Source organism: Sander lucioperca, chromosome 1, assembly GCF_008315115.2.
Source record: "Sander lucioperca isolate FBNREF2018 chromosome 1, SLUC_FBN_1.2, whole genome shotgun sequence".
In the NCBI taxonomy this organism is placed as follows: domain Eukaryota; kingdom Metazoa; phylum Chordata; class Actinopteri; order Perciformes; family Percidae; genus Sander; species Sander lucioperca.
This window is the reverse complement of record NC_050173.1, coordinates 26,025,753-26,038,008: the sequence shown is the minus strand read 5'-3', so window position 1 is coordinate 26,038,008 and position 12,256 is coordinate 26,025,753. Positions and strand designations below refer to the sequence as shown.

Genomic DNA, 12,256 nt, shown 5'->3' with positions numbered 1-12,256 from the left:
TCATTTGGTTGAAACGGAAGTACACTTGTAGTCAAATGGGCTATTGCACCTGTACAAAATATAGAGGGGTTTTATTCTAAAATGTTGCTAGCAGTTTAATTGTTAAGTTTTTATTTGAGTTTCTGTCAAATTTTGGAATGAAACCCTTCAGTGTCAGTAGGGTCCTTGTATAAGACTTCACCACAAACACAGTATTATGTTGCACAACTACAAATGAAAACAGTATTTCAAAGACAACAACATTGTAATCATATGTGCTTTCTAATGATCAGCAGCCAGATTGGGATGTGGTGGCTGCAATAATTCAATTCTATTTCAGGTAAATTGTTCTGTAGTACGACCCCTCATCCATCCCCACCACTCGCACATTCCTTCATGGTGAAAGTATAGCACAACTTTTTTCATGTTGTAACAGTTTTTTGGTATCAAACGAGTGATATTTTCTGCTTCATTAAAAAAAAAACTCAAAATATGTTTTGTATTTTTTTTTCTTATTTTATAATAACGTAGCAAAAACATGCAGGAAAAAAAAATAAAGAAAAGGCTCTGCATCAAAGATGTCCCAACAAATCATCATGTATTATCATGTAATTCTGCACTAGTATATATGAGCCAGAATCATACGGTTAACATCTTGTGTTCATGGCATGTGTCTCGTACCGCTAGGGTCTCTGGTTTCATTTTAGCCTTTAAGGGAGCGGTCTCTGTGTTTGGATCTCCATCATGTGAGGGCTTCTTGTTCTGAGCGAGGCAGTTGATGCATCCACGCTGACAAGGACAGAGAATATACAATCAGTCAATACATAACATAGAATTCAGATTTACAGACTACTCAGATTAACAGGCTACATTTACTGAGGCAGTACATAAAAAACCTGGTGAAAAAAGTTAAGTGAATTAGTTTATAATGCATCAGTGATAAAAATGGCTCAATACTACCTTTATCTGTACTTCACTTGAATGCTTTTCACATTACAAGGCAATCAACGTATTTCACAAAATTAAGTATGTAGATTATTCATGAAGAATAACTATACTGTATATTACCTAACACTTTGAAGGAGCAGATTGTAAATATTAAAACATTGAGATCATTAAATTGAACTACTTTTAGAAATGGAATTGATGAGTTTTTACTGTAAAATTTCTGACTGATGCATTTGTTGGACCCTTTTATTCAATGCCTTGTAATATGATGGTAGACTGTAAAACTGGAACAATCAGGTAATTTAAATAGACAACTGGATCAATTAAATTAAAAATTAAAAACTTCAAAAAATATGAATCTTAGTACTTTGATACATGGAATGCCAGTCTTAGCAATCATTCTTCCACAGAGACATTAGTTCACCACAGTTCTAAAAAAACAAAAACCGAAATGCTATTATAGATTTCTATGTTACCTTCCACAACAAGAAGCCAAGAACTGCCAACAACAGAAGCAATGCAATGACCGTCAGGAAGATTATCCACCAGGCAACTTTAGTGAAATATTCAGCCTTCCTCTCGAGGAACACTGTCAGTTTTACCTGCAGATATAGACAGTAGACGTAAGTAGGTTCACCTGTTTGTCATGTTAGTTTCATCAGCGTGATGGTATTTATTGCAAAATTAAGCTGGGAATTTTAATGATTATCTAAGCCCAAAGGGTAGATTTGTCCTCTAACACAAAGTAATGTAATTTTAGAAACTCAAAAACACTTATGGTTTCACCTTTGTCCCAGGCTTTTCCGGTTTAAGTCCAATATTCTCTGGAGAGTTTGTTAAACTGAGAGTAGCATCCACAACAATGTCTAGGTAGTTCAAAGAGTTGTAATCCTATACGAGAGACAAAGTGAGTAATGTTGGACAGGCTGGCAACAAAGAGCCACAAAGTAACTGGTCAGTTTGAATAATTCTTGGAATCAAGATCTTGAAGCAACAAAACTGAGTAATTTTCATCAAACAATAGAGGAAGGTGTTTTTACAGAAATAAGTCACCTCTGTAAAAGTGGTGTTCCAGAGGCGCGCATTAAGAACCATTACAGCAGTACTGTCCAAACCCAGCAGAGGGCAGTGTATCTGAACACACTTCAGTCCATCTGAACAGGTCTGAAAGGGAGCACAGCAGGCCTGAGACTGACGTTTGACATCTAATAAATTCACAGATTAGTATCTTTCTTGACATGCCCTTTAGTGAATACAAAAGTGCAGCAAAGCAAAGGTTCAGACCAGTAAAAGCATTTAAAATTTTGCTACAGCCTTTTTCTTTCTTCGAATAAACCTTTGAGCTCCATAATAATGATTTATTACAAAGGTTTTGTATTTCCTTCTCTTTGGAAGAAATGGGAATCCGTCAGTAGAGAGAGCCTCATGTTCAGCTTCGCGTCTTTTCCTTGAGGGGTCACGCCAACCCTTAAAACCAGACATTACCAGGTTAGAGGCATTTAAAGGCATTGCTTACATTTTGAAAACAAAACTGTTTGGGGCATTTATTACCTCAACATGTTTAAGTGGATTGACCTCGTTCACAGGTGAGCAGTGGACCGACTGTACACCTTTACTACTGATCTGAGTCAAGTACAGAAGCCATTTTCCTACAGAGTTCTCCTTTGGCCAGTTGATATTTAGTGATGCATTGGCGAAAGATTTCAGTGGTCTGCCCAAATTTGTTATCTGGTCGAAAAATAAGATATTAGAGCAATTTCCTTTGACCTGTTTGTGTGTGTGTGTGTGTGTGTGTGTGTGTCATGTGATGGCTCACCCTAAATTCATATTGAACTGGAGTTCCAATTTCATTCACTGATTTTATGGCACTCTCACCCCTCAAGTTTTCGCCAAGTGACACCTGAGAGGGCCTGGCTAGTCTGACAAACAAAGATAGACCATGACATTATTCTTTGATCATTCCAAAGCATTTAAAACAATTTTCAAGCTTGAAGATTTTGCGAATAGCTTTTTAAAAATCACTTTGTATATTTTATTGCAACAAAAAAAGGCATTCTCCACTTACAAATAGCATAAATACAAACACTGGGGGTAATTTATAATGAAATGACCCAAGATATATATGTAAAAACAATAACTAAATAACACAATGTACAAGGCAATATAAAACAACAATCTAGTACCTACCCATAAACTTGCAGCTCCAGCTCAAAAACCACTTTCGCTAAAGCCTCAACTGGTTCTATGGTCTGTGTACTTGTCCTGCATCACAGGAATAACAGAATAAGGTTCATTCATATATCTACAGCCCACTGATCGGTAACTGATCAAGCCACTTACGTTTCAAGTTGCAGGGTGATGTTGACGTCTTCTGTACTCAGTGAAATGCCGGATGTTAAGAGTACAACATAAAAAGTAACCTGAAGGGAACAAAATGGCCATCATACAGTACATGCAGATGCTAATGCAAACACGTGGAGGAAACTAAGCACTAGTGCTACTCACTTCAGCATCTCTTTGGAGTGGATTCCCCAGTTCACAGTTTATAAGTGTACCTTTGTCATTGGCTGTACAACTCACTTGTGTTTCCTGTTAAACAAATGCATGAAAACAAGGACATTTTTCTGAATTTAAATAAACACAGAAAGCGTTTAGGAAATCCAAGTGTGAAAGTTACTAAGTGCATTTACTCAACTAATGCACTTACGAACAAATTTGTACATGAGTATTTTAATTTTCTAGATTTCAGAGGCAAATATTGTACTTTTTACTTCACTACATTTATTTAATAACTTTTTGTGGATTGAGATTAATAATGCAAAATATAATGAACAAATAAATTATAATGTATTATTATAGGTTAAGTTAAAACAAAACTTTTATCCCCGGTTTCAATTCACAAGCTACCCAGCAGAATATAAAATAAATCTAAAATAAGCCCCACCTTCACCGGCTGCAACATTGAAGTGATTTACACATTAATGTATCACTATTAACATCAAATAACACACACTATTCTGAAAGGAGACATTGTGCATTGGAGTGCTTTTAGTATAATTTAAAACCAAATGTTGTACTTTTAGTTTTGAATGCAGGACTTTGCCACATTGCCTGATATTTCACATTTGCCACCAATACATTTTTTTTAAATGTTCTACTACAGAATACTCACCGATACTGTACTGTAGACAATAGAAGAGTAATGAAGAGTATCTGGGAGGCTGATGACTGAACGACTCTGGTGTGCGTCATCCCCATTTCTGTTAGTCACAGTGATCTCTAAAGCTATAGCTTCATCAGAAGGAGTGATGACTGCAACACCATCCTCTCTACAGACATGACACGATCCCAAATTAATATGCCGTTTGCTTTGAGAGTGTTAGTTTGATTACATGTATTGCTTTGTGTGTGTTGTCCTCTTAGTTATGTACCTGGCGAGTGATTTGAAAACATCTTGATTATTTTGGGTTTTTCTCGAGCAGAACTTGTACTGTAACTCTAGGTTACTTTGGCAAATGTTGTCTCTGCCACAGCCCTTGTTTATTAAGATAATCTGTGAAAAACAACGGAGCAGAAATTCTTTCTGGACATTTTTAAACTTTTACAATCTTAGATTGTTATCCTCTTATATCTCTCACACAAATTTCTCTCATACATTTCCAAAGACAAACAGGTATATGGACAGATATAGGCATACACTCGTACCGCTGAGTCAGTGCTCTTTTGCTGGAAGAGGTTGAGGACAGGAGTAAGGATGGGCAGATCTGCACTCGTCCTGGTTGTTTGACTGGAGTTCCACAGAGACATAGTGACGGAGACAGGAATACTGTGCAGCCTGTCCTTGATATCACGCTGAAACAAAAGAGTTTTATTTAGGTGTTATGTGTACAGTCTGGTGTTTGATAGGTATCAATAAAAGGACATTGCACAATAAAACAGTACCAGAAGTTGGAGTTGGGTGTCAGTACAGATTTGTCTCTTCTGTCCAGGCAGCTCCAGTCTTCCTCGAGAAGAACCCCGAAAAACCACTCTGGGAGGAAGCCTCGCTTTTCTCCTTTCAGCATCAGCCTCAAAAGTGTAGTCAATCACTGTGAAGGAAACGTTAGTACATCATTGAGGTCACCCACAATGCTGGTTGCTTTGTGGGTGAGGCGGGTTTGGTAAATGTCCAGGAGTGGGACACCAATGATCCACCCAGCAGCCCTATTACTTACTACTAACACTTAAAGTGTGACAAACTACTACTGCCACTACTGTAGTATTATCACATCAACCACTACCACCATTATTGCTGCCACAAACCCTTCTACAACTTCTTCTAGCAGCTACTATTACTGCCAGTAATATGTAGAAGAAAATGAATTACCTAACAGTTTTAGTCTTACTTTATCTTGATATACTCTTTCTAAATTTGAGTATGTCTATTTAAAAAAACATTGTTACCTTAAGTTTGACATCAGTATCTTTGTAATCAATGATCTAGTCTGGAGCTACCTTGTCGACCAAGAATCTAACTTGTACACAATCTATGAAAAAGCTCTTTAACTCTATAGTATATCCATAAATCTATTTTCAAACGCACCTATGTTACAAAGAAATTAAAAGCCCCAAACCATTATATTTAGTGTGAAGAATACTGAACTGAAAAGGAGACTTACTCAGTTTAGGGTTAAACGATGCTGGATGCGCTGTGTAGGTGAAGCATGCCCGAGCTGCAAAGTTACTTTACAGACATTTGTGCAAAGAAACATTGGATTAAAAGCCAATAAGGTTGCAGTTGGATCATGCTGACATTTGTGTTTTTGTTTATCTTACCATGTGTGTTTATCACATTGTTCATTTGTGATGTCTATATCAGTTGGTGTTACCTTCAGAGAGCTGCTGACAGTGACCACTGGTCTTGCTCTGAAACAAACAGTGGAATAAGTTCACTGGTTTGAGATTTGTTATCAGAAGACATAAAGGTTGTAAGAAACATGTTAAACATATTCATTAATATACCCTTCATATAACAGAGTCATCACAGTGCTCCCCAAGATGGCCTAATACAAGAATGGATATATGAATCATTTCAAAGCCATAAAAAGCAAGTATATTTTGGGGGGAAAGTTAAAGGAAAATATATCAAACTAATTTAAACATGTAGGATACAAACAAAGACAAAATGATGAAAACTAAGTCTATACAAATGGGGTTTAATCTGTAAATCTGTTCTGGGATGTGTTTAATGTCAAGTTAAACCATAAAGCTCCAAAGAAGTTTTCAGGCCTGGTCCTGAGGTTTCTTTATTGGGTTGTATGATTTACAATATATATTTGAATCATCACCAACATACCTACATACTTCATAAACACATTTTGATTGTAATAGACACCTGGTGTACTGAAAAAAAAAAGAATATCAAACTGATATTTATTTTTAAATGTTGCTGCAGCTGTAAAATTACCTGTAAACAAAGACAGAATCAGACAGAGATCCAACAGCCAGATCAGGGTACTGATTGTTATCCACGTCCAAGTTGCCAGACAGAGAATATCCAAACAGAGTAACTTTATTGGCTCCCGATGAGAGTACCTGAGGAGGTCGCAATATGAGAATTAAGCAATAAGCACTAACATTCGGCAATTAGGGTTAGGGTCAAGGATTAGGGTTAGGGTTGAATACGAACCTCGGTGCAAGCGCCCCGGTTCTAGCCACATCACTGTCGTGCCAATAATGATGTTAAATCTAACCCTTGAGTGTAATATTGCAATTATACAACAACGGTTACCAACTAAATACAAGTTATAATCAAACTGTATTCATATTGTGGGGCAATTTGCTCTCAAAATTAAAAAAAAGCAACAGTTAACGTTAGTTTTGTAGACATCGTCGGATTTCCCACACTGAAAAATGACTGCAAATATAAACACCAAACTGCTTTGCTAGCTCTATCCTGTTATAAGATCTGCTAAAAATTTTTTTTCCATGGATAGATTTAGATACTAAATGTCTGCGAACTTCAAACAGATGATTTCCTGTCCCTGCAAAACGTTAACTGGTCAGCTTAAGCTAACGTTAGCTTTATAGAGATTGTAGGATTTCCCAAACTGAATAACTGCCGCACATATAAACACCAAACTGCTGTGCTAATGTTATAAAACTAAGATATCTGCTGAATTTTTTTTCTCCATTTTCCATCGACAGATATAGCTCCTGTACGTCCGCGAAAATCACATTAGCAGCTATTTTCACCGGCGTTGTAACATAAATAAGTTGTTTAATCCGATGAGATGAATCACTTTATATACTAGTTGGAGAGCTTGTGTGTGTTCCACTGTGGTTCCTGAATTAAACTAACATTACATGAATACAAATGTTTTTAAACAGTTTTTTTTTATTTCAAGTCCATATGCACAGACAGAACACAGAACTTGCGGAGTGATATTTTAAGTGATGCGCCAGTTGTGCTCAAATGGCTCTGGGTGTGCGGTCATGCTGATTTGAGCATGTTCTAAATGTTTAGTTGACCAATCAGATTGTCTGGTCGGATCTACTTGTTGTATAATGTAATTTAACGATCTGTTTTGCTAAATAGTTCCAAGTACCAGATTTGAACTAGTGACCTTTTCAGAAGAACCCCACCTGCGCTGGCTTTTTGTTGATTCCATCTGATGAGCCGTAGTAAAGGTATACTCGACCTGAACCATCATATGGTGCCCCCACGGCAATATCTGTCAAAGATTCACATAAAAACGAAGTGGGGCAACAACATGAATGGGAGACAAAGACAGTAAGTGTATCCCAAAATGAAGTCCAAACTGGACTCAAAAATGCCCTTTTTGGATGAAAAAGTTATTTCATAATTACACTACATTATTTGATACAGTTGATTACAGTACTTAGAATGTGTGTGTTCTTTTATTCAGGATGTTTTTAAGCTTTAAAGTAAAACTTTAGCTTTTGAGAAGAAATAAGACATCCTTCCTCTTAAAAATAAAAAAAAGTCCAATTCATAACAATAAAACGCTCCTTTGCTCATCTCAGTACACTCAGGGGATTATGCTACTACAGTTTTCTTGGTCTGGTATGTCCAGTAGCTAATCGTGGGTCACGTTGACGGATATAAGCAAACTTAAGATGGATATTGCTGTATGTTTTAGAATTACCGGAAGTTACATATCCTGTATTTGCCCCTTGTGTCCATAGAGGCCGCTGTTCAACAAATGTTACATAGTCTCACTTTAAAGTGTCAACTAGAAAAAATTATATTTGATAATAAAACATTCCAACCTCCATAACTATCTTGATTGATGTCTCCTATGTTTTCCACTGCGAGGCCGAACATGGAATCTTTATGTCCAAGAACTTGAGTTGGAACAATCTTCTCCCAGTTTTTTCCTTTACTGTTGATATAAATGTAGACTGCTCCTCCAACCAAACCATCTTTAACAAAGAACTCCGGTGCTCCAACAGCGAGGTCCTCCCACCTGCACATACCCAAACAACACAATACAGTAATTAACAGTAATAAATTTAACAAACAGGAAGACATGTTTGCTTTTGCAAAATGCTAAAGTAGTGATATGAATTGTGTACTAAAGGGTATGTGATGAAGATTGTGTACCTGGTGTAATATATTTGATATTGTGGTTTGTTCGGAGTGTGGTGCTAGAATAAACTCATGGAATGCCCTAAATGGAAAGGTTGTATTCTCTGGGGGGACATGGATGTGGTCAGTAACTTTCATGTCATTCATCCCAGATTTGGATATTTCTTGTGAGCAAATGACAAGAAATGGTCGTGCTACACTAATCTGCAGGAAATTACACGGAAATCTGGCCATTCATTTTTTACTTTTTAAGGGCAATATTTGACCTAATGCTGGTGCTGATATAAGGTCATGGCGTAATAAAATCATAACCATGAATAACCATAAAAATCATTTCATGTCAGTCTAGACAGTCATAATGGGATTTTACTTTGAACCAAACTGTAGGATTGATGGACTCATCAACCTCTTTAGACCATGCAAAAAGCAAATCAAGTAATTGAATAGAAGTCTAAAATAAACATACCCATCGCCATTGAGATCCACCACTGCTACATCGTAGCCAAAGGAGGAGGCCAAGCCCGGACCGGAGAGGACTAACTCCACAGACAAACTTCTCTGTGCCACAGGGTCTGCCTTAAGAAATGTCACCTGGCCGCTGTAACCTCCTCTGGGTGCTCCTGATACGATGGTTAGCTCACCCTGTCTGATGAGGGCCATACCAGAGTCAGTGGAGAATCCTGGAGGACAGAATATAAAGCTGTTTATGAGAAGGTTTTATACCCTATAAAAGGAATAAAGATAATAATAATAAATTGAATTTATATAGCGCTTTTTACGAACTCACAGTCGCTTAAGATAAAACTTTTTAAAGTACTGACTCCGAACAGACTAGTAACTGACCCAAGTAGCTGTTTCTTTGGAGAGGAATGAGTCTTGAGTCAAACTTGTCAATATCTCCAGTCTCACGACCATCGGCACCGATGATGCCCTGGTTGTCCAAGCGCTCCATTCGTACGATTCCTTTACACAGCGAGCAAACACAGAATGATAAAACTTAAAATGTATCATGGGAAAAAGGATTGTAATGTCTTTTTTAGCATGTAAATTGTAATGCATGTCATTGTGGGCCAAAACAGCCAGAAATGATCAAATTAATGTTAATAAGTGCATTTATAATTTGATGGAAGGTCAAATAAAAATATTGCTTACACTTCAGGCAAAAAAAAAACAAAACAGACAAATGCAATACTCCTGTTCGAGTCACATTTATTAAACAATAAAGTACCCAGCTGTTTAAGGAAATTTTTGGCCTTAGAATATATTTGTCGCCCATTTTTAAAGATTTATATCTACGCTTCTTTGTGTCTACGAGCTACAGGCAAGCCGAAGTGTATTAAGAGATGTGCTGAAGTATTGTTGATTCTGATCTTTTTATGGGGACCAGTTTTATCCTTTTGGGTTCAATGTTGAAAAGTGCAATTCAAAATAAAATAAAAAAATAATAAATTGTCTCAGTTTCTTAGAATGCAATGAAAGATAGAAAAAAATAAAATAAAGCTAATTTCCAATCAGTCTGTCAGGACTAGGCATATTATGTACTATGCTTGTTAATTTTGGCTGATGAAACAAACACTTGAGATGTTGCTCTTAGTTTTATTTGACCTTTCCAGTAGTACGCTCCTGGCGCTCCGAATATCAGAGATGTGTTGTCCTTTGCAAAAGATGCTCCATGACCCTGTTGACAGTATGCAAACCACTCATGGTCCTTTTGACGTCTGGTCAGGTGCTCAGAGTCACAAACTACCCTCCTCCACGTCCTCTCTTCCTTCCCGACCTGCAGGTCATCTCCTAAGAGGTAACACTGACCCGTCACCAAGTGAGGGACATAAAGGCTCGGACTCGGACTCCACTGCTGGTATCGATGGGCACAGGTCTACAAGGGAAAGATGGTGAAATGACTTCTTGATTTGACAGATTTTGTTTTATTATTTGAATGGGGTGTGTTTCGCTTACCATTACATTTTTACCAGGACCTTGGCTCGTCACTCTAACTCCCATCCACTGGTTGTTTATGCCTTTACTATCAAGGAACTCTGGAAAAATGAACATGTAAAGCTCACTGTGCGGCCGCAATGTCACTATGATTACATTCAGAAGAAGTACTCAAGATGTTTTACTTAAAAAGTACCAACATTACAATAGCCCAACAAGTCCTACATATAAAATCCTGCTTGAGTAAATATAATGAAGTATTGTCAGCAAAATGTACTTAAAGTCACAAAAGTAAAAGTACACCTTTTGCAGTAAAATTCCCCCTGTGACCGATATATTGTATGGCATTAGATTAATACTGATGAATCAATGTTTAAGCAGCATTTTACTTTTGTAGCTGGTTGAGGTGGAGCTACTGTGACCTACTTTGTGAGATGCCTGAGATGATTAATGTGAGAGGAAAGAGAAAAACAAAGTGCTGCAACACAAATTTGTATTTACTTTATAGACTTTTCTTCAACTTTGATTTTTTTGTGAGAATTTGAACCTTTTAGGCCTCAAACCGTCAAGGAAAACATGTGAGGTTTAGAAGGAAAAAATCACTCTTTGGTGGATCTGCTAACGACTCAGACATGTGAAACCTGTGACAATCAGAAGACACTGCTTTTGGGCTGGAAACCATTGTTTAATCTTTAACAATGCATTTTATTTAAGAAGGTTATCAAATGTTAATATAAAATCTCAATCTGAAAAGTAGCCAGTAACTCCACCTGTCAAATATATGTAGTGGAGTAAAGAGTATAATATTTCCAGCATGAATATACTCAAAAGTACATACCTCAATATTGTACTTACTATAATCGATTACATTGCATTAAAAGCACATAAAGATGAATTAAAAAAACAAACAAAACAAACAAACAAACAAACCTTTGTTATTAAACTCAATGGGCTGACAGTGGTCAGATGTAGTCAGATCACACTGGTAAACAACACCTGTAACATTCACTTGGTTCTGGTGTTTTGACCGTGGTGCTCCGACCAGCAATCTGGGGGGAAAAATAACTCAAGCAGTAAGACACAGATGCAAAATTTTATTCAATTTACTCAAACTTAATCAAATAACTATAACTTTCACTCACAGGTTCTTTCTGGCCGGGTTCAGCTGCTGGTGAAAGGCAACAGAAAATCCAAACAGGCTTCCTGGATCTCCATTTCTCTGCAGCACACTCTGGGTGTCCAGATTGAAAGCTGCAACATTTAGAGTCTGGAGGTGCCAGAAACTCAACAGATACACTATGTGCCAGTGCTTTGCCATGCTTTTGATTAAAATGTGTACTCTGCCTGCCCTATATCTCATGCAGTGCCTGTGCTCTCTAAAACAGCACAGAGTGATTGTAAACTATGTGTTTCTACACGAAGAAAAGGGATTGGCCCTAGCAGCTGCTAACTGGCTCACTGTAGACACATACAAACAGGGTGTGGTGGCAAGACATTTATCTTCATACTAACAAAGCTATACTGTTCACCTGTATGAGCTGATACCTGTAGTTAATATTAACCAACATCTGCTTTGATGAAAGTGAAATGTGAGACACACCCTCTGAGCAAAAGTTTTCTCTGCTGGCAGTGTGCTGATAGCACACATATAAAGCAGATAAAATAGGAATTTCTCTTTATATGCTTATATAGATTGTCATACAGTGTCAACAATGCAACTTCAGTATAAGAAATGAAGTTATTTAAAGAAAGGCAACATCAAATAGATAGGTCTTCAGTTGCAGCAGACCTGCAGTTTTCTGG

The 12,256-nt window shown here is 37.2% G+C and overlaps 1 protein-coding gene across 2 annotated transcripts; it reads right to left on the bottom strand.

The window, feature by feature from the left end:
- Positions 1-242: 242 nt before the first annotated feature.
- LOC116052581 (integrin alpha-6-like) lies at positions 243-11,979 on the bottom strand. Of its 2 annotated transcripts, XM_031303372.2 has the most exons (25): positions 11,596-11,978; positions 11,384-11,502; positions 10,475-10,554; positions 10,124-10,394; positions 9,362-9,481; positions 8,985-9,198; positions 8,200-8,396; positions 7,552-7,640; positions 6,374-6,501; positions 5,743-5,832; positions 5,586-5,650; positions 4,870-5,015; positions 4,633-4,779; positions 4,359-4,480; positions 4,100-4,256; positions 3,433-3,516; positions 3,268-3,347; positions 3,115-3,189; positions 2,744-2,846; positions 2,479-2,655; positions 2,293-2,394; positions 1,981-2,091; positions 1,714-1,818; positions 1,404-1,529; positions 243-768 (listed from the first exon to the last, which is right to left on the bottom strand). In XM_031303372.2, the coding sequence occupies exons 1-25, from the start codon at positions 11,811-11,813 to the stop codon at positions 619-621; spliced, it is 3,276 nt and encodes a 1,091-aa protein (XP_031159232.1). In that variant the 5' UTR covers positions 11,814-11,978; the 3' UTR covers positions 243-618. The 2 variants fall into 2 exon arrangements, with proteins under 2 accessions (XP_031159232.1, XP_035857142.1); XM_036001249.1 differs by lacking the exon at positions 1,714-1,818 and having other exon boundaries at positions 11,596-11,979.
- Positions 11,980-12,256: the final 277 nt, after the last annotated feature.